The 22,990-nt window shown below is 37.8% G+C and overlaps 1 protein-coding gene across 3 annotated transcripts in view; it reads left to right on the plus strand.

The window, feature by feature from the left end:
- Positions 1-22,990, plus strand: part of PLOD2 (procollagen-lysine,2-oxoglutarate 5-dioxygenase 2) — a 99,347-nt gene that overhangs the window by 39,590 nt on the left and 36,767 nt on the right. For all 3 annotated transcript variants that reach the window (XM_008266286.4, XM_008266287.4, XM_051818672.2), the window contains exons 2-4: positions 3,139-3,230; positions 5,771-5,907; positions 18,656-18,819. In XM_008266286.4, the coding sequence (XP_008264508.1) occupies positions 3,139-3,230; positions 5,771-5,907; positions 18,656-18,819 (393 nt within the window). The remainder of the gene's footprint in view (positions 1-3,138; positions 3,231-5,770; positions 5,908-18,655; positions 18,820-22,990) is intronic.

Raw genomic sequence — 22,990 nt, forward strand, 5'->3', positions numbered from 1 at the left:
AATCCAAACCTGTAGTTATTCTTATAATTTATGTAGGAAAATTATGTCAGAAAGTTATCTTTAAATAGTCATGTTATAACAGAGAAAAGATTTTAGAAAGTGTACTCTTTTATATGGTAAAATCTAGTAGTACTTACTTTGGAATTTGTTATGAAAGTTGAACATTTTCTTAGTTAAGTCCTATTTGAAACTGTAACAAATATTTTTTCTTTTTAAAAAAAACAGTTAACTTAAAAATATTTAACAAATATTATTTACTTGAGCCTTGACAGCTTTAATGAAAATGGCTTTATTTTTCCTGAAATAATTTTCCCTAAATTTATGATTTCTAAAATGATTTCTTACATAATTTTTGAAGAAATTCTTAAAAAAGATTTATAAGGATATTAATATTTATCTTCATAGAAATGTTTTATTGCTTGACCAATGAGTTTTCATTTATTGTTTCTTTAAGCATAGGGCACTTATTTAAGCTTTATTGTTTTAATTATTTTAAAAATTTGTGGGAGAGTTGGTTCATAAGAAATTATTATTATTATGTTTTTTATTTGACAGGTAGAGTTATAGACAGTGAGAGAGAGAGAGGACAGAGAGAAAGGTATTCCTTCCATTGGTTCACCCCCAAAATGGCCGCCGTGGCTGGCACTGCGCTAATCCGAAGCCAGGAGCCTGGTGCTTCCTCCTGGCCTCCCATGCGGGTGCAGGGCCCAAGCCCCTGGGCCGTCCTCCACTGCCCTCCCGGGCCACAGCAGAGAGCTGGCCTGGAAGAGGAGCAACCGGGACTAGAACCTGGCACCCATATGGGATGCTGGCGCCACAGGCAGAGGATTAACCAAGTGAGCCACGGCGCTGGTCCCTATGAGAAATTATTTTTAACTGATTGTCCTATTGTATTGAGGCTGTGTCCCTTAACTATTAGATTTGGGGACGCTTTACACCTTCTGAATTTTTTCTTATTAATAATGGTGAGATGAGGACCAAGTGACTGAGTGTGCCTCAGTAAGTTTGTGGAAAAAATTGAGATAAATTTATTTTGATGCACAGAAATTTTGAAATCCATGCAGTATTTTTTAAATGTTGTTTATTTCCCATTTTTTTAATTTAATATTTATGCATTTGAAAGTCAGAATAGACAGACAGGAAGTGTGAGCGGGAAAGCAAGAGAAAAAAGGAGAGAGACAAAGAGATCTTCCATCTACTGTTTCAGTCCCCATATGGCCTTAATAGCCAGGCCAAAACCAGGAGCCAAGAGTTTCATCTCTGTCTCCTGCTTGGCCTAAACACTTGGGCCATCTTCTGCTGCTTTTTCCAGACCATTAGCAGGGAGTGGATTGGAAGTGGAGCAGCCGAACATGAACTGGCACCCTTATGGGAGGCTGGCCTTGCAGGCAGCAGCTTTACCCTCTATGCTACGATGCTGGCCCCTCTCATAGCTTTTTGAAGAACCCTTGTATGCATGTGTATAATATCCTCATATAACTCAATGCTCAGAATGTTGAAAATATTTGAGTCAAAAAAAAAAAAAAAAGGTCCTAGCCCTATGTCATTTGCTGGTGCACTTGTTTCATTTATTAAACTTCTGAAGTGCCTTTTCCTGAGAATCATTATCCCTCATAGCTTCTCTAGGTAATTTAAGATAAATCTAAGTCTACCAGCTTCTATCCACAGAGACATTATATTGTATTAAAAACAATAATTCACCCTAAACTGGTAACTAAAATCTGTTTTCCTATTAGGGCAGTGTTGATTTTGATTCCATTCTTCTTTAAAGTGAGATGAAAGAATACATAAGTGATATAAATACCAGTGGTCTTCAAAAGTTCATGGAAATGCATATTATTAAAAACTTATGCATGCATTTGAAAAATTTTTTGCACCATAATATGCTTAACATTTAATGCTATCTTTCCATGAAATTTAAAGTACCCTCCTATTATAGTTTTTAAGTTTTCATATTTGGGGCTGGCGGTGTTGCACAGCGGATAAAGCTGCTGCCTGTAGTGCTGGCATCCCATATGGGAACCGGTTTGAGTACTGGCTGCTCCACTTCCAATCCAGCTCTCTGCTATGGCCTGGAAAAGCAGTAGAAGATGGCCCAAGTCCTTGGGTCCCTGCACCCACGTGGGAGGCCCGGAAGATGGTCCTGGCTCTTGGCTTCGGATTGGTGCAGCTCCAGCCATTGCGGCCAACTGGGGGTGTGAACCAGCGGATGGAAGACCTCTCTCTCTGTGTCTCTCCTTCTCTCTCTATGTAACTCTGACTTTCAAGTAAATAAATAAAACTTTTTTTAAAAAAAGTGGTTCCATATGAAAATTTTTGAATTGGAGGTAAACACTAAGATTTCACTCTACATATTTGATTCAAAAGAGTCTTCCCTTTTTTTCCAGTATATTTAAATATGTATATATACTTGAAGGAGAGAAAGAGAAAGAGAGAGAGAGAGATTGATTTCCTGGTTCACTCTTCAAATACATGCTGCAGTCAGGGCTGGGCCAGGCCCAGGCCACAAGCCCAAAACTTAATCCAGATCTATCAAGTGGATGTCAGGGCTGCAACTATTTGAGCTATCACCTGCTGTCTCCCAAGATGTACATTGGTAGGAAATTAGAATTGGAAGCAGAGGCAGGACTTGAACCCAGACACCCTGATAGGGGATGCAGGCATCCCAGCTGGCTACGTAACCAGTGCACCAAATGCCCACCCCAATCTGATAAATGCAGTATACTGTACAACCTCACTCATGTGTATCATAAACCAAGGATGATTTAAAGGTGACAGTGAACTTGGTTAGTTAGACGATATCTAGGAGAGTCTTAATCTTTACAGCTTAAAAATGTGCATTTTATTAAAGCTTTTTTATTTATAAAATTGAAATACTCCAGGAGAACATGCTTTTTTTCTTAGAAATTAATGGATTTATTTTAAACTGGTCATTTGTTGGATTCACAATTTTGAAGCAATCAATTTTAAGTGCTTGGTTTTTTCAACAGCTCTTTTTTAAAAAATTATTATATAGATAAACAAACCAGAACATTCCTATGGATTTAATGTGGTATCTGGTCACTATACTGAATTGTAAGTTGTTAGCATTTAATCTCTTGGTAAGTCTTCTTATGTTATTTCTTTCTATCTTTGCAGATAAGTTATTAGTCATAACTGTAGCAACCAAAGAAAATGATGGATTCCATCGATTTATGCAGTCTGCCAAATATTTCAATTATACTGTGAAGGTATGGTATACTCTTTAATCTATGGAGATGTTAGAGATATTAGATTATGTGCCTAAATACGATTTTTATAATAGAGACAGCATCATAGCCTGTAATCCTTATGGTTTTATTAGTTTTAATGCTTAGTTTTAAAGCTAAATTTTGGCTATAGTAAGACTGTTATTCAGGTAGTAATTTTTTAATATTTGCTAAGGGCCTTATACTCTCAGTATAGCTGATGTTCAGTAGTAAACTTTTGTGAGTAATTTTTCATCATGGATTTGTATGCCATAATGTTCCTTTGCTTACAGAAAGTTGTAAGTATGACTGCATGACTGTGAAGGTCCCTTACTGAGAGTTGCTTTTCCTGTTTTCTGTTAGTTTTAGAGGAATTTGTAAAGCTATGAAAGGGCTTTAGAAGAGTTAGCTGCAGGGGACATCTTGCTGATAAATCAGCAGAGGAAACTGAGACACCTGTTAAACTGAGCTGTGGGAGGCCTGCCATCATTACTTACTTTTTTTTTTTTTTTTTTTTTTTTGATAGAAAAAGGATCTGTCAGACAATCCTTAGTAAAAATAAGAGAATGAGGAGGCATTTAGGTAGGAAATTAAAAAAAAAAAACTTAAAGTAGGAAAAAGTATTGCTTCCTGCTTGCGGAAAAAATTGGATTGTTCTGGTATGTTATGTAGAAAAAAGGTAGGATTCATTACATAACCACTGGAATGCTAGGTACAGATGTTACCATAGGGCAGCTAATAAAGAGGCTAAATTTTGCTGGCTAAGAGATCTAATAGTAACAACTAGCTGTTTAACATGGGACAAATGAAAAATATGTTGGGACTATGTTAGGATAGGTAATAAACATAATAGCATGTACTGATTGGAGATGCTATAGAAGTAATAGACACATTAGGATAAAGTAATGCTGAAACCTTTAGGGAGGATTTTTAGGATTCAGACCCAAGAGACAGGGACTATTTCTTAGAAACAGCCACTTGGTTAGGAACTTTAGATGTGGTGTGCAGTTGATTCATTAACCATGGAGGGTAGATAATACTTTGTTTATGGGTGAGGAAAATTTGTCCCGGGGTCATAGTGAGGAAGTGTCAGATCTTGGACCCCAAGCACCAGCACCATTTTACTGACCCTAGATTTTAGGAACCTCCTGCTGTCTTCCCACTGTTTAATGTAGTGGTTTCTGAAGTGTGGAATCAAAATCACCAATATCTGCATCTCCTGGGAAGTAGAAAGGAGAATGCTCAGACCCCACCTCAGACCAAGTGAAGCACAAATTCAGGATGTGGCACCAGACGTGTGTTTTCAAAAGCCTTTGATGTGTTTCTGATGCATACTGAACTCTGACAACCACTGGTGCGGTGTAGAGAACAGAGTGATGGTTGATGTAGTGCACTGCACAGAGTAGTCAGTCTCTCATACGTGCTTCGGGGACAGTACACTTGCAGAACTGGAGAGTCTAGAAGGGTTCTGGCACAAAACTCAGAGCCAGAGGATACCACATTTTAGGGCAAAAAGGATTCATTCAACCAGAGGAGCCCCAATTTAATCTCCAAAACAGCCTCTGTTCTCTTGGATCACATTTATCTTACAACTTTCAGGATAGCTGTCCATGAAGCCAAGACAGGAGATTGCAGGCTGGGAGCCCCACAGACCTTGCCAGATAGATTTGTATTTGGCTCAGTGTGAAATGAAATTGGAACTAATAGTATTTATTCTCTAAATGGATTTTATCCTTTTCTTTTGCATTTGCTTTTAATTTCATTCCTTCTCTTTCCATACTGTTTTGCTGAAACCAAGATAAACATTGTGTGTGAGGAGGCATGGCATGTATTATAGGTACTTCCTGCTCCCTCAGAGGCAGGTGTGTCAACAGTGTTAGGAGGCATCTGCTGAGCTAAGGCAAATAAAACTATGAGGACACAAGGGCACAGGCTTAGTTCTCACTGATGATGTATGAACAATTTCTTGCATTGATAAATTCTTATTAAGATTTTGAGGATTGTGTAAGTTTAAGATTTCAAATCTAAAGAAAATAATTTTTGGATTTTTCACTTGCTGCCCTTTGTATGGCCCTGAACAATTCAAATTTGCTTCAGGGCCCAATTCAAGAGTCACCGAGATTCCAGAGATTTCAGTGCTCATCATACAGATTTCCTGCCAGATTGAAAAAAAAAAACAAAAACAAAAACAAAAAAAAACATGATATTGAAGGTCTCTTCATTTTCTTGTTCATTTTAGTCTTCACAAATAGGAATAAGATAATAAAGTATGATAAATACCTCTGAGTCCATCTACATTGATTAAACTCAACTTTTGAAATAATAAAATAGAAAATTTTTGAGATGGATAACATTGAAGATTTATGACTTGACCTAGGTCTCTACATTTTTTTTCTTTCTAGCATAATGATTTGATGAAACGTTGAAGTACATTAAAGAGTGGTTAGGATGCAGTGCTCTTCAAGTTGCTGATGACTTTCTGTGTTTTATGGTACTATTAATTTGAGTTTTGCTCAGGGATAAAATGTTGATCTCATTTACAGGTACTTGGTCAAGGAGAGGAGTGGCGAGGTGGTGGTGGAATTAATAGTATTGGAGGTGGCCAAAAAGTGAGATTAATGAAAGAAGTCATGGAACATTATGGCAATCAAGATGATCTGGTTATCTTGTTTACAGAGTGGTAAGAAAAATATATGATGGTCTTCTAAATTTATATTAATTTTTTTAAGATTTATGTACTTATTGTGTTATTAAGAAAGAAGAACCTTTCTAATGTGTAAATATCTTTTTGTACACTGTTTCACTCTCCTCATTACTTTGAAGTATCTGCTATTGTTCTTGACCATCGTTTTACATTTTAATGTTAATATCAAGTTGTTCTGAATTGTGATTTATCACTTCTTTTCTTCCATTCTTTGTCTTTTCTATTTTTTTCTCTTCTCTTCTCTTCTCTTCTCTTCTCTTCTCTTCTCTTCTCTTCTCTTCTCTTCTCTTCTCTTCTCTTCTCTTCTCTTCTCTTCTCTTCTCTTCTCTTCTCTCTTTTCTTTCTGCCCTCCCCCTTTGCCATTGGTTGCTTATTTCAGAAGCCATTGAATTTTCCCCTCTACCTTATAACAGGATCCATAATACATACACCTTTAGAATTCTTTTGGTGTTTCCTAGACAAAGATACTAAGTTACACTTGTTCTTGCAAGATGAGGTGTGTGGGGCTTGCATACTGTGGATTTTCATATATTATTTGTTACTGTGTATTTTTTTTTTATATTAGGAAGTTTGTCATAATAACTGCTTAGGGTAAGCTACTATACTGAGTATGTATTTGTTTAAAATTACCACGGATTTCAGCAATCACATTAGTCAACCTGAACTCGCCACATGTGTATTTTGACTTTGATTCTGGAGCACATTCAGTTTTAAAAAGTAAACCACATATGTGCCAATAATGATTTTAGATTCTCAAACCTCCTTTTGGGTTTTAGGAAGAACTGCTTTTCTCCACTCTTACTCTTCCATCCCCTGCCGTTTCCCCTCAGTGTTTGATTTAGTCTTGCAGGAACTGGTATATGAGAGGCCTGTCTGTAATGAGAAAGCTGTAGATACTGTGAGATATCTGGAAGTTTTAATGGAAGGTCTAGCGTCCTCCAGGCACTATGAGTGTCTGAATATATTAGCGACAACATTTTGTTTCAGATTTATTTATTTATTTTAAAGATTTTTTAATTTATTTATTTGAAAGGTAGGGTTACAGACATGAGAGGGAGAGGCAGAGAGAAAGGTCTTCCTTCCGTTGGTTCACTCCCCAGATGGCTGCAATGGCCAGAGCTGCACCCATCTGAAGTCAGGAGCCAGGTGCTTCTTCCTGGTCTCCCATGTGGGTGCAGGGCCCAAGCACTTCATCTTCTACTGCTTTCCCAGACTATAGCAGAGGGCTGGATTGGAAGAGGGGCAACCAGGACTAGAACTGGCGCCCATATGGGATGTCAGCGCCACAGACAGAGGATGAACCTACTGTGCTACAGAGCCGGCCCCTAAGATTTATTTTTATTTATGTGAAAGGAAGAGTGACACTGAGAGAGGAAGAGACAGAGAAAGGGATCTTCCATCCACTGGTTCACTCCACAAATGGCTGCAATGATTGGGGTTGGGCTGGGCTGAAGCCAGGAGCCTGGAACTTCATCTGGGATCCCACACGGGTAACAAGGGCTCAAGCACTTGGTCCATCTTCTGCTGTTTTCCCAGAAACATTAGCAGGGAGCTGGATTGGAAGTGGAGCTCTGGGGCTCTAGTGCTCAGATAAGGGATGCTGGTGTATCACGTGGAAACTTAACCTGCTGAGTTAAAATGCCAGCCCTAGTGACAGCTTTTCTGACTGTTCCTCCTGTTAGAAGAGCCAAGTCATTGTTCTGTAGGAAGTCATTCAGATTTTCTTCATGGTCACCCACAATGTCTGTTCTTGGCAAAAACTTTGGGATCGTGAGAATGTAAAAGGGGTAAGCAGTTGGTGCCAACTGGAACTTTTTTCTTTTATTGTATTTTTAAAGGTAACACTCTTCTCCTTTTTTTGTGTGTGTGTGTTATCTTAGGGAGTGAAATTTTGTTGAAAATCATAGGTAACCTAAGGCCTAGGGCAAATGAATTAGGCTGGTCATAAATTATTTTAATGTAATGCCCATTTTATAATAAAATTGCTAGGTATGCTAATTAAATTTACCTCTGGCCAAGGACCGGATTTCCGAATGCATTCATTTTAATAAAGCAAACAAATTACTATTTAACTGTAATAATTAGTTCTGTTGATGCATAAGTCACTATGGTAAATCACCTTACACAATTTTATGTACATACTACTTTAGATAGGCTGTTTAAAAAAATCTTTATTGAAGTAAAATTTACATAATATGGCATACTTAAAGTATAAAATTTAATAATTTTTATTAAGTTATACTGAGTTGCATGTCATCACCACTGTTCAGTTTTAGAACATTTCCAATATCCCATAATGATCCCTTGTGTCCACTTAGACAGTCTTTTGTGAATTAATTGAAACAATTTTATAACATTGCTTCCATGGGAATATATATTCCAAATTGACTTCTGGAACATTTAAAGTTAAAGACTGGATGCTTATAAATATACTTTTTAGGGTAAAATTGATCATATTTGATGTATATAAAAATAAATGATTGCCATGGTTTTGGATTTTTTTCAAAACAAAATGGAATTGAATATCTACATATGGGAAGGTGCCTTTTTCAACTATTTTATACAATTGTGAGTGCATGGACATGTGTATGTCTGTGTGTGTTTCCTTTTAATTAGTATGACTTGTAAAGCTTCATAGTCTCCTATTGATTAGAACAACTATCAATAAATATGATTAATTTTATGAGTAGCAGATGGGTTCTTTTGAAATAAGCTAATGACAATTTGGGGACAAATATTTTAAGTCGGTGATGGTAGATTTCCTTATGGAGCAAAATGATTCTATGATGCTTTTACAATACACTTCAATCAAAGTGAATGAGCATTTTGAGTTTTATATTAAGATAACTTTTCATACTTTTGGAATTATAGTATAAAGCAAGCATTTATTTTACTGTAATAAGTTGAAGACAGATGGTCACACATAATTATTATTTGTTGACCTTTGGTTTTTTTTGGTTGTTGTTGTTTCTTTTTGCTCTTTTTCTTTTTTTTTTTTTAAAGGATAATATATAAACCACAAGGAAACAAGCAATGATTCTGTTCTTTGGAGTGAACTTGATGCATACTGAATATCTCCACATAATTTGCTGTGCTGGATAGAGTGAAATATAAACCAGGCCCTAAAGCACATGGTAGAATAATTTTTCCAGATTTTGGAATATCAGATAAAGTCATCTAATAAAAATTTTGGCTGTTTTTTTCTTTTCTCTTAGACTTAAGAAAACTATTTAGAAGGAAGCTATTTAGAAGTAAAGTCAGAATCATTGAGCTTGGGACAGAGAAGAAATGTACAGTAACAGTGACAGCACTGTGTATGATTTGATTAATTAGAATACAGGTGTGCAACATCATAAAGACTTGCAGTTTATATAGTAATTCAAAGATAGATTTGGTGGTGGTTATTGTCCCTACAAAGAAGGAATACAGATGTTCCCTGACTGAATGATGATCTGACTTAGACTTTTTTGACTTTACAAAAGTGTAAATGTGATACACATTCAGTAGAAAGTTTTGAAATTTGTTTTTTTCTGCACTGGTGATGTGCAGTACCTTACTCATGAGACTGGGCGGCAGCAGCCAGCAGCAGCTATCAGTCAACTCCATAGTAACCATGAACTGTTACTCTACAGTCGACTGTGTTGCTAAGTCATGGTGTTTAATATTGCATGCATTTCCAGTTTATGATAACTACAATTTAGGATGGATTTTTTCAGGAGGCAATCCCAGTATTAATCAAGGAGCACCTGCATTTTTAAATGAATATATTTACTGAAATATTTTGGTATATAGAAACTATCTAATGTGTTAAGGAATTTATTTAAAAATGATTACAACTTTGAGGGTAAGATGAAGGAATTGGCTGTTGTCATCAAAAGATAACAGTAAGGAAAAGTAAGCTTAACCAAAACCAGAATGGTATTCATTGGCTCCCTGCAAAACTTGGTAGACATAATTCAAATGATATAAAGGGAAATCTTTTTTCAGCAGTTTTCCAGGTTGTTGTAGTCTTTGATGTTAGTCCAAGATTAGTAAATACTGGCAAAATTAATAAATGGAGGAATTGTCTCATCACACACATCTCTGCTATTTGCTTGTGTGCCTGGTCAGATTGGTTTTATCTGGCTAGCTTCTCTTCAGCTATTTTGCTGAATGGAATTGTGTGTCTCACACAGTGGAGCTGAGTCTGTGCCTGACTTAACTTACGTTCGAGGTACAATAACAAGAGGGAAAATCATAGTGAATGGTTTGAAATTACTTTTCAAACTTATTTTTCTTTGTTCATTGGGAGAGAAAGTGACTTCTAAAGGCAGGAAAATATCTAATTGTTTTGAATTTCAAAACCTTGAAATTACCTGAAAGTTGAATTTTGGTTAGAAACTATGAATATGATACTATTCCATTTGACCTTTCATGTATCAGCAAATGTTTGTTTCTTTTGGCTTCTGCTAGAACATTATTTTGCTGAAAAGTAAGATCAGGGGGCAGGTTTTTCACTGTTTTCAGTGTGCATTTATTGAGCACAAAATGTGTTGCAGGCATTGAACTTAACACTATAGAAAGAGAGAGAAACATCCTGCCCTCAAGGATTTCTAGTTTATATCACAGTGATTCTGCAAACAAAAAACTGAACTAATGTGAACTAATGTGGAAGAGGAATGCACATCTTCCGAAAAACTTGAGTGTTGGGCGTAATTTCTTCTGAACAATGTGCCTTCAGAAAATTACGAAAAGGCATGTTTTATTGGGTCACATAGCAAGTAATTTGTGACAATACTTTTTTCTGATTTCGTTGTTATTGTTGAGGAAGTGTTATTTGCTTTTCTAAAGATGAATAGATCCTACCTTGTGTTCCATGAAATAAGCATTTTACATCTCTCAGAACTCACATTACATACCCAGTATTCTTGCCTTTTATATTGTCATACATAGTTTTACAGAAACCAGAGTAAAAATTTCCTGAAAGCAAAGCTTTTCAAATATGACATCTATAATTTTACCTAACACTGGCAGGTTTATTTGATGATCTCCTCCTTCCTGGTGCTGATGGCAGTTTGAGTGGGCAGACACAAAGAACATTAACAACAGGCAACATTTCACTATTTTAGGATGAAGGAAAGCCAAAACACATCATGGTTCCAAGCTTCCATGGCATTTCTTTCTTTCTTTTTTGAAGGAAAGATTGAACTCATTAGCTGTCACTTAAATATATTGCTGTGCCTTCTGACTCATCTAAAATAATGCATAATGTGTATAGGAATTAAGTTCAAAACGAGTGATTTTTTTTTCAAATTGTTCACATTTTATTGTTAGTATTTACTGAATGTTGACGGAGTTTATTATTAGGAATGCTGGAAGGAAGGTGAAGAAGGTGATACACAAAGGAAGCACTGGGTATTCATACAAGTCAGTGTCCAGATTGGTTGTCTGCAGGTGCTGCACTGTGTGATTACTTGGCTGACTTTCGTGTGTCTGTCTGAATGTGTGTATTCATTCCCAAGTCAGCTTGTCTGCTCCTGCGCCTTACTCTTTTTTCTGTGAACATATCTTAAGTATCTGTTATGTGCAAAGTTTGGTACTAGTTGCTGTGGTTTGGGAGCTGATTAGGACAGAAACCTTGTACTCTGGATACATTTCTCTTTCAACAGCTTTGCATGTTTTATTTGTCACAGTGTACCTATATCATAAGAAACGCTAGAGTTTTTTTTTTTTAACTTTATTTCTTCGTTACTTAAATGAATACTTGTACAAAACTGTGTGAGAGTTGACAGATCACATGTTACAGAGATATACTTAACTGTCATTTTAAAATTAGACATATAGGGGCCCGCGCTGTGGCATAGCGGGTAAAGCCCCTGCCTCCAGTGCTGGCATCCCACAGGGATGCCTGTTCAAGTTACGGCTGCTCCACTTCTGATCCAGCTCTCTGCTGTGGCCTGGGAAAGCAGTGGAAGATGGCCCAAGTCCTTGGGCCCCTGCACCGGCGTGGGAGACCCAGAAGAAGCCCCTGGCTCCTGGCTTCGGATAGGTGCAGCTCCAGCCATTGCGGCCAGTTGGGGAGTGAACCAGAGGAGGAAGACCTCTCCCTCTCTCTCTGTCTTTCCTTCTCTCTCTGTGTAACTCTGACATTCAAATAAATAATAAATCTTAAAAAAAACTAGGCATACATTTTTATTTAATTTATCAGATCATTTCATAAATAAAGAGACTGACCCTCCGAGAAAGAAGTGCCAGTGGTTAGCTGACGGCTTGTGCAGCTTGCCCTCCATCTCTGCCTTTTGCTCTCTCCTGCTATACTAGTGTTCTAATGTTTAGGCTACTGTCAGAAAATGGTCTTGAGGAAATTACCCTATAGCTGGACAGTGTCCTCATTGACTCCCACCTCTACCCACAGTGAAATGAAATTATATATCACTTACAGAGAAAAATCTCTCAAGTAATATTTAGTTCTTAAAATAGTGCCTACATTCGCCAGATTCTGTCCCGGTTGCCCCTCTTCCAGGCCAGCTCTCTGCTGTGGCCAGGGAGTGCAGTGGAGGATGGCCCAAGTGCTTGGGCCCTGCACCCCATGGGAGACCAGGAGAAGTACCTGGCTCCTGCCATCGGATCAGCGCAGTGCGCCGGCCGCAGCATGCCGGCCGCGGCGGCTGTTGGAGGGTGAACCAACGGCAAAGGAAGACCTTTCTCTCTGTCTCTCTCTCTCTCACTGTCCACTCTGCCTGTCAAAAAAAAAAAAAAAAAATAGTGCCTGCATTATAACAGTGAACTCCTCCCCCCACCAAATCCCTAAAATAAATTTGGTCATTTCTTCAGTGATGCTCTTATAATTTATTCTGCAAGATAAACTGAGTGGGTGGGCATTTGAAGTTTTGTTTCTTCTTTGTTTTGTTTTTGCTTTTTTTGATTGTTTCCTAAGGTAAGATGTGTTACTTTTGCCTGGAAATATGTATGTGTATTGAGGTGGAGATGTGATGAATGAATAATTAGCTTCAGTTTCATTGACTTTTCTCAGGCTTTCAGAAACTAGCTAATAGTTTGGATGCTCATAGGTTTTTACTCAAGTTTTTGCCTGTGATGAAGAAAGTAGTGGATGGGGGAAGAATAACAAAGTTAGGGAACACTGGAGCGGCTTTCCTCCTGCTACTCAGTAGCTTTTGCATCATGTTGAGATGATTCATTCACTCATTGATTCACTCATTTGTTGAGCACATAATTATTGATTATCTTCAGCATAAAAAGATGAATAATTGACACTCTTAGCAAGAAGAACAGCCAATGAAATGCTCATTGAAAGGGAAGAGGAGAAGAGCTGTGGGAACTAAGAGGAAGAAAATGACCTTTTTCAGTTGTGCTGATCAGCCAGAGGTTTGTAGAGGAGGAGGTGTTGGCAGTGGGCCTTGGAGACGAATGGTTTGGAACTGATTGGGAAAAGATGTGCTAAGCAGGAATGACTTCATGACTGAAGAAGGCATAGATGGCAGACCAAATAATCCATTTTGGCATTAGACCATGCTATTTAATGGAAGCTTATTAATGTCAGGTTGATTCATTTAAGCTTTATTTTACAGGACTGGGGTCAGTAACTATGGCCCAGCCCACCGTCTGTTTCTTGGTAAAAAGTTTTATAGGAACTCAGCTCTGTTCACTTGTTTACATATTGTCTGTAGCTGCTTATGCACCACAGTGGCAGAGTGGAATCCCTCAAAGCCTCAAACTTGCTTTAGAAGGGCTGAGAGTAAATATTGTTGACTTCTGCTTTAGAAAACCCAGAGATTCAGTCTGGGGACTGCCATAGAGTGGTTTTCAGGGGCGTTTGTCAGACGGTCCCAATTAGAGGAGGGGTGGAGATGAGTAAAGCGGAGGCCTGTAGGCCCCTAGGGTTTTTGAATGAATCTATGCCAGGGACTTCTAGTGAGACTGGAGAGACTGGAAAAGACGTGAATGCTAAATAGATTAAGTAGATGGAATCAATAGAATTTGACAAAATATTTGATGAGAGAGGAGATGGAACGAGAAGAGTAGAAGCTGAATGAAAGATTTTAAACCTGGGTGACTATTCGGTCAATGGTGCCACAGAAGCAGAAAACACAGAAGGACAAACACTTGTAAAAATCTCGATGACCTGTTGGAGATAGAACACTGACATGTCTGGTAGAGACCTCAATATGACCACATAGGGTGGAATCTTATGGTTTTTGCAGGGCCCAGGAAAATTCACGAGTTAAGTGTGGAAATTTTTATTTTATACTTAGCATTTAAAGGTACTGAATTCCTGTGAGAATTATTTTTATGACCTTTGTGCATTCTCTCTTTTTCAAATTGACTATTAGAATTTTTATAGCCAAAATAATTTTAAGTATAAAAACTTGCTTGCCCTTTGAGAACTTTTAAATAAGTTCAAAAGAATTTTCTAAAGTACTTAAACATAGATTTAAGAATGCTACCAGAATGAAATGGGAAACATTTCAGTAACCTTAAGATTTTATTCAATGTCAAATTCTTTTTTATTTTTAGGTTTATGTACTTATGTGAAAGCGTTTCAGAGAGAGAGGGAGAGTTAGAAAGAAATTTTCTATCCGCTGGTTCACTCCCCAAATAGTCACAATGGCCGGGGCTGGGCCAGGCTGAAGCCGGGAGCCAGGAGGCTTCATCTGGGTCTTGCATGTGGGTGGCAGGGACCCAAGCACTTGGAGCATCTTCTGCTTCTTTTCCCAGGCCATTAGAAGGGAGCTGGATCAGAAGTGGGCCAATCAGGACATGATTCCGTGCCTATATGGGATTCCAGTACACCGGTGGTGGCTTAACCCACTTGCTCTACAACACAGGGCCTTTAAAGTCAAATTCTTACTGAATTATGCAAATATAATGTTTCCCTTCACCATCTGCCTTAAAATAAATTCATTTTGTTTATAAATGTAATGCATATGCTTGTGAAATAGTAAATTCTCAATGTAAAAGTTGATACAGCTTTTCTTTTTCAAGCTGCTGACTTATTTATTAATTGTTCAAGACATACCAAGTATATATCAGTATCCTTCACTCAGATAGAAAACAAACTGCATAGCTTTGGGATATATGAAGCTTCCTGCAAACTTTCTGAATCATGTCAGCTTCTGTTTCTGTCACGTGATTCTCTGACATTAAAATGATATCTTCCCCACCTCTAGACAGTATATAGGGGTTCCTCTGTAGCTGGCATGACAATCTCTCTCTGAGGGTTTGGTTTATTTACCTGACCTCTCATGGCTTTATTTCCTATTATTTAACATTAAATAAATTATCAATAACTACTAGCTGGAGGAAAAATGCTTCTTGGAAAAAAATAATATTGAAGAATTTAGTTGTACTTAGAAGAAAAGGAGAAATTTGTTAATGTTTTGTGTTATCAGATTAATGGAGTTTTTAAAATAGAAGAGAAGAAGTTGGCTTGAGATTTTAGTTGGAACAATTTTATTCTGTCTTAAAGGGCTTTTTTAAAAATAATTTCTCTGGCTAAAAATAAAATTATTTTAGCTTACATTTCGGTAAAACTTAATAGTGAGTTATTCTCCATATCTCTCTTCCTAGCTGTCCTTTACCTCTAGTTAATAATAATCTTAGTTTTTGTTAACTTTGTTGAGTGCTGAGAATGTGCTTTGTGTTATTAATTTTTAATTTTTATAATAACTTGATATATTTTGTTTTTCATTTTGTAAAGAAACTGAAACACATAGAGGTTAAATAACTTGTCTCAGATTATTCTGATAGGAGCTGGCAGAATTGGGTAAGACACCAATTTGGCAAACTTCAGATTGTGTGCTGTGAATGACTTGAAGATTATGTTACGGTTTTTTGCGATTTATTGTGAAAGGGGGAAAAAAAAGCTAAGTAGCAACATTGTCTACATACTAGATATAGATTTATGTTTATGTTTTAACTTTGAAATAGTCTTTTTAATAACTGAAAACAGATTATGAAGTTTAAATCCCTAGAGAAATGTGAAATAAAAAAGTCTATATCTCTCTGATTCCAGACCTATTTTTTAGCATAGTTAAAAAAAAGTTGTTTAATTACAAAATTTAGCTGCATGTTGTCAACATTGTAACATTTTATTTTTTTTAAAAAAAGATTTATTTGTTTGAAAGGCAGAGTTAGAGGAAAACACACACACACATACACAGATATCTTCCATTTTCTGGATCGCTTCTCAAATGGCCACTATAGCCAGGGATGGGCCAGGCAGGATCCAGGAGCCTGGAACTTCATCCCAGTTTCCCAGGTAGGTGGCAAGGTCCAATTTTCCTGTGTTTTCCTTGGTGCATTAGTGGGGAGCTGGATCAGAAGTAGAGTATATGAGATTTGAACTAGTATACATAAGGGACACCAGTGTCACACACAGGCAATGGCTTAACCTGCTGCTCCACAACACTGGCCCCACCCAGTCCTCTTGTTTCTCTCTCTCTCTCTCTCTCTGTCTCTCTCTCTCCCTCCCTCTCCCTCTCTCTCTCTCTCTCTCTCTGTGTGTGTGTGTGTGTAACTTGAAGTGTCTTATATGGTGAGGGTATAAATTGTGATTCATGATGAAGCGGACAAAGAGAGAAGGAAGAAGCAGAGAACAGAAAATTTCCCTTTTGAAGGTCAGGTTCTGGAGGTTAAATACACTTTGTGTTACTCACATTCTGTTAGGCAGAGCCAATTGTGTCACACCTCAAGCTTCAGAGTAGCTTCTTCTTCTTCTTCTTCTTCTTTTTTTTTTTTTTTTTTTTTTTTGACAGGCAGAGTGGATAGTGAGAGAGAGAGAGACAGAGAAAGGTCTTCCTTTGCCGTTGGTTCACCCTCCAATGGCCGCTGCTGCCAGCACGCTGTGGCCAGCACACCGTGCTGATCCGAAGGCAGGAGCCAGGTGCTTCTCCTGATCTCCCATGGGGTGCAGGGCCCAAGCACTTGGGCCATCCTCCACTGCACTCCCTGGGCCACAGCAGAGAGCTGGCCTGGAAGAGGGGCAACCGGGACAGAATCCGGTGCCCCAACCAGGACTAGAACCCAGTGTGCTGGCGCCATAGGTGGAGGATTAGCCTAGTGAGCCTCGGTGCTGGCCCAGCGTAGCTTCTAAGTAGTAGAGCCCAGCTAACAATGGAGCAATACATTATTAAAGTAAAGAAATGGGAAGATGTAGGGGATCAGTTGGCATCTCTGCTGCAAGTCCAAATAGTAACAGTATTCTTGTTAAAGTAAAGTTAAAAAAAAAATCTGTGGGCTTTTTACCAACATAAGAGATGAGCAATAGGGGCTGGCGCCATAGCATAGTTAGTGAAACCTCTGCTTGTGGTGCCAGCATCATGTATGAACGCAGGTACTATTTCCTGCTGCTCCACTTCTGATCCAGCTCCCTACTGATAGCCTGGGAAAGAAGCTGAAGATGGCCCGAGCACTTGGGCCACTGCACCCACGTGGACACTGGAAGAAGCTCCTGGCTCTTGGCTTAAGATTGGCCCAGCTCTGGGCAATGTGGCCACTTGTGGAGTGAACCAGCAGATGGAAGACTCTCTCTGGCTCTCCTTCTGTCTGTAACTTTGCCTCTCAAATAAATAGATATTTAAAAGGTGATTAGTGGTGGGTTTTGTTTTGATAAAATAATTCATATAAAGAAATTTAATGAATCTTGCCTGGTGTTTAGTCACTGGCCTGGCTTGCTACTACTTCCTTGAGAGCGAATTTAGGAAAAAAGGCACCTGGTGCAGCTTACTTACTTCTCTGGTCAGAGATCACAGCAGTGACTCCAGTTTCGACTATAGGAAGATCTAAGGGCTCAATTCAGGAACATTAATTATTTACCATCTGAGATGGTTAGTCACTAAATTATTTTCTATGTAAACCTTGGCCTTGAGGTACACAGAAGTGAACAGAAAAATGTTGAAGAATATGTGTTTGTAATAAACAGAGAACTTATTACCAGTTGGAAACATTTTAGATGGTGGCTTTGACACTTCATATTTTGTTAAGTGATTATAAATTTATGAATGAACTTTGAGGAATACAGTCTGTGGAATCAGTGACACTGTAAACATTAAGTTAGTGCTAATTGTTACTTTTTTTAATTAATTGAGCTTTAAAAAAACATACTGATCTGAACACATTAATGTTGTTAGGCTAAATAGTGATTCATATATTGAATGTATATTGATGACACTTAGTGGCTAACCACATTTTGTCAGAGATAATGAAATCTTCAGACCTTATAATGGATTGACACAAATTGAATTGAAATATTAGGCAGTTTTGATGGCAACTTCTGTAAATGACTGTGTCTGTATTATTAAATTGTATTGGCAATGCTTCATCTTGTATAAACTATATTGGCTACATTACTACCACTGCACAGTATTATTGAATGACTGTGTCTGTATTATTAAATTGTATAGCAAGTAATTAAATTTCTAATACTTAAATATTGCTTAAGAATTTGATTTTGGGGATAAATGATTATTGAAAAAAGTTAAAATTGAAACTAAAAAGCATTCTTTTATTTGGATTTCATTTGCTAATATAATATAAACATTAATAACTCAATATAACCCATATAATTTAAATGAAGAAAAATATTTGATGTATTCTATATATAATGTTATTAATCTGGTGGTGGATTCTAAATTCTGAGCTTTATTATAGTCCTTTTCTTATTTTATATGCCTGAATTCTGATGAGTGTATTTTAAAACTTCTTTTGATTTCCCTGCATTAAACAGCTTTCACGTCATTTTTGCTGGTGGTCCTGAAGAAGTTTTAAAAAAGTTCCAAAAGACAAACCACAAAGTGGTCTTTGCAGCAGATGGACTTCTATGGCCAGATAAAAGATTAGCAGAAAAATATCCCATTGTGCACAGTGGGAAACCCTACCTGAATTCTGGAGGTGGGTAAGATTCTGACTAAGAAGTTAAAGTCACAGTAAATGATGAATATTCTTGTAATAGTCTTTCTTTGCATATGTTAAAAAAACCTGTAGACTTGAAGTTGTATGTCACTATTACTTTATTATTACTATTGAAATTAACATCCGTTTAAAATCCACAGTGTGTAGTACAGATGTCAAAGCATTTTCCCATGCATTATTTCATTTAATATTCCTAACAACACTAGGCAATGTAGATGCTGTTTTTTTTTCTATATTGGAAGTGTGGAAATTCATGTTCCAGATTTAGGTGACTTTGGAAATTTAGTTGTACAGGACAAACATGATTCAAATATTACATGATTGTATACATGTCAAATACATGGTACCCAATGAATATATACAATTTTCATGTATCAGTTTAAAAAAAAACCCATGGACCAAGGTCTGCTGAGTGTGGTTTCATTGATCCTGTTGTATGTAGCTTCAGGATAATAGATTTAGTAAGTATCCTTATGTGAAAAAAGTTAATTCTCAATCTATAACCATGTAATGTTTAAACATAAAATTTCATCCAATTTTGAAATAGAGTACATAAATGCTTTGTCTTGGAATCTGCAATCAAAAAGATTCAACATTGAGCATCTGGATTTACTTGAAATGTTGCATTATCTATGTCACCAGGGATTCAAGTAGCAAACTATCATATACCATCCCCTCCCTTAAAAATAAAATTTTTTGAATATTTTTATTTATTTGGAAATCCAGCGTTACAGAAAGTGAAAAGATAGGGAAAGATAGACAGACAGATCATCCATCTGCTGGTTCACTCCCCAAATGGCCACAACAGCTGGAACCTGGAACACCATCCAAGTGGAGCCTGGAACTCCATCCAAGTCTCCCACAAGATGGCAGAGGCCCAAACTCTTGGACCATCTTCTGCTGTTTTCCTAGGCACATTAGCAGATCAGAAGTGGAGCAGCTGGGACTTGAGCCCCTCATATGGGATGCTGGTATTGCAGGCATCAGCTTAACCCACTGCAATGATGCTGACCCCAGTAAAAGATAAAATAAAATCTGATGTTGACATAATTATGACTCCAAAATATGTTTTTCTTATGCTAAGATTAACATAAACATAATACCAAAACAGATAACCAAAGATGGGAGACATGTTAGAGACAGAAGTTGGGTACAAATGGATCTTTTTGAGTTACTCATGTGTATGTAATCTGTTTAAGACAGTTAAGATAAGTGCTGCTTGAGGTAGCATCATATCTGAGTTCTAGGGTTTCGTCAGCATGAAACTTTTAACAGATAATTTTATTTCTCTCTGATGCCTCAATTCCAGCTCTTTTCACCTGCACTTTATTTTTAGCAATGTATTCCCATTAGTTGTACCTTGGAACTTGGTCAACTCGGACAGATACTATACTTCTGAAACCTTAAATTCCATTTTGTATTGCCTTAGTTGGCTCTGTTTTTCTCTCCATCTCAATACATCTGTAGTTCATAGCATTTGGGATCTCTTGGCCATTTTATTTTCTCCCAATCTACCTACCACTTTACTGTGCTGGTCACTGTTCTTGCCATAGCAGTGGTTCTCCCTTGGATGTCTGTTTCAAATGCTGTCAACCTTTCTCAGTGATAAGTGCCCACTCTCACTTCTTTGCTTGTGCGCTAGGCTTATGGCTAGGTTTACTTCTTTGTTGTAGCTTCCAAGCTGTCAAGCTTTCAGTGACACATGGCTGGTCTTTTAACTTGACCCCAAATCTTACATGGTTTAAATACTACTTGTTTTGTTTTGTTTTGTTTTTGTTTTTGACAGTCATAGTTAGACAGTGAGAGGGAGAGACAGACAGAAAGGTCTTCCTTCCATTGGTTCACTCCCCAAGTAGCCGCTACGGCCGGTGCGCTGCGCCGATCCCAAGCCAGGAGCCAGGTGCTTCCTCCTGGTCTCCCATGCGGGTGCAGGGCCCAAGCACTTGGGCCATCCTCCACTGCCTTCCCGGGTCACAGCAGGAGTTGGACTAGAAGAGGAGCAACCGGGACAGAATTCAGCGCCCTAATCGGGACTAGAACCTGATGTGCTGGCGCCGCAGGCGGAAGATTAACCTAGTGAGCCACGGCGCCAGCCTAAATACCACTTTTTAAAAGGAAGTATTGGGTCCAGTGCTGTGGCATAGTGGGCAAAGGCCCACTACTGGCATCCCATACTGGCACCAGTTGGAGTCCTGGCTGCTCCACTTCCAATCTAGCTCTCTGCTATGGCCTGGGAAAGCAGTAGAAGATGGCCAAGTCCCTGGGCCCCTGCATCTGCATGGGAAACCCAGAAGAAGCTCCTGGCTCCTGGCTCCTGGCTTTGGATCAGCACAGCTCTGGCCGTAGAGGCCAAATGGGGAGTGAACCAGAAGATGGGAAACTTCTCTCTCTCCTCTGCCTCTGCAGCTGCCTCTCTGTAACTCTACCTTTATAATAAATAAATCTTTGAAAAAAAAAAGGAAGTATTCAGCAGTGGAACTCTAGAATAGGTTTTATTTTATACTTATTAAAATTTTTCTGAAGATAACATGCGTAGTGAAGTTTCATATATGAATTTATCTAGAGAGTGGCTAAATTTCAGACAGACTTACATTGTTGGGGCAGCAGCAAAAAAATGAGGAAGTAAATCCTATTGTAAATCAGTCTAATGAAAGAGAAGGTATTAATAAGTGAGAAAGTCATTGTAAAAAAAAATCAAAGCATGGTCCTTAGGTTTTCTGTAGTACAAGTAAGTAGAGCAATGGCAGAAAATATAAATTTGTTCCATAAAACTTTATTTGATTTCATGGATGATGCATTGAGAGTTATTTAAATAATTATATTTATGGTATGTAGTTTAGTTTTAAAAAATAATGTTAATAGAAAAACAAATAATGTATCATATACTATGAAAGTAGATACAATTCCTTTTCATTTATTTGAGGAAATTTTGGGCTTACTAAAGGATATGGAAACATAAGTTTTGAAAAACAGTCAAATGAACCATTGGGAAATGTTACTTGTCACTTGGTATGTTCTTCACAGAAGATTGATCACAGGAATTAAATATATATTAACTTTCAGTGTGTTAGGTTTTTTTAATTTGGTAAGAATAACAAAAAGTGAGCAACTAGTGACTGCTTTTTGTTATATTTTCATTTTGTCTTCTTAGATTCTTGAGCCTGCTTCTTTTATTTCTTTTAATTCTGCTCCTATGAGGAAATTTTAATTTTCCTTTCAATTCACAGGAGTAACATTGGTCCCCTTTTAAAAGTATTGTATGTCAATGAAACATTGTAGATTGGCTGGGTTTGTGAAATTCAGAGGACGACTCAAACAGGAAAAGTGATCCTGCTGTCTGCCTCCTTTATAGAGCAGTGTTATTGGCAGATTTAATGCTTATGCTGTAAGCCAAAGGGAACACTCCAATTTTAGACTTCCTTTTTCCAGACTATGACACATAAAACCTAGCCAGAAAATGGTTTAGCAGGCACAATAATGACTGGTTCAAGTAATGGAAAAATTCCCAAAATGTCCTGGTTATAAAATTTCTTTGGGATGTTTGCAGACAGTGACAAATCCAACATTCCTTTGATTACATTAGCATCTCTGGCATTGATGTTAATACCACAGTTGTAGAGATTTTTTTTTCTTTCAGAAATAGTGAATCCCCTGCACAAGATACAAAAAGAGCATTTTAGAAGGTCAGAGGGAAAATTCCTGTGTTTTACTTTATTTTTTAACTAGTAAATCTTTTTTTTTCTCTTAGGAACATTGGAAAGAGTAAGTTCCTCTTTTGTGTCAATTTTAGGGATATGTTTATTTAAAAAGACTCTCTGAATATTTTCTGTTTTCCAAATTGTAGCGATATAGAAAATTAAGGGGGCCAACACTGTGGCATAGCAGGTGAGGTTGCTGCCTGCGGTGCCCACATCCTTCTAGTCTAGGCTGCTCCATTTCCAGTCCAGCTCTCTGCTGTTGCCTGGGAAGGGCGGTGGAAGATGGTCTAAGACCTTAGGTCCCTGCACCTATGTGGGAAACCTAGAGGAGGTTCCTGGCTCCTGGCTCCTGGTTTCAGATCGGCCCAGGTCCAGCCATTGTGGCCATTTTGAGGGTGATCCAGCAGATGGAAGATGTCTCTCTTTCTCTCTGTCTCTGTCTCTGCCTCTGC

The sequence above is a fragment of the Oryctolagus cuniculus genome, chromosome 4, assembly GCF_964237555.1.
Source record: "Oryctolagus cuniculus chromosome 4, mOryCun1.1, whole genome shotgun sequence".
Lineage (NCBI taxonomy): Eukaryota > Metazoa > Chordata > Mammalia > Lagomorpha > Leporidae > Oryctolagus > Oryctolagus cuniculus.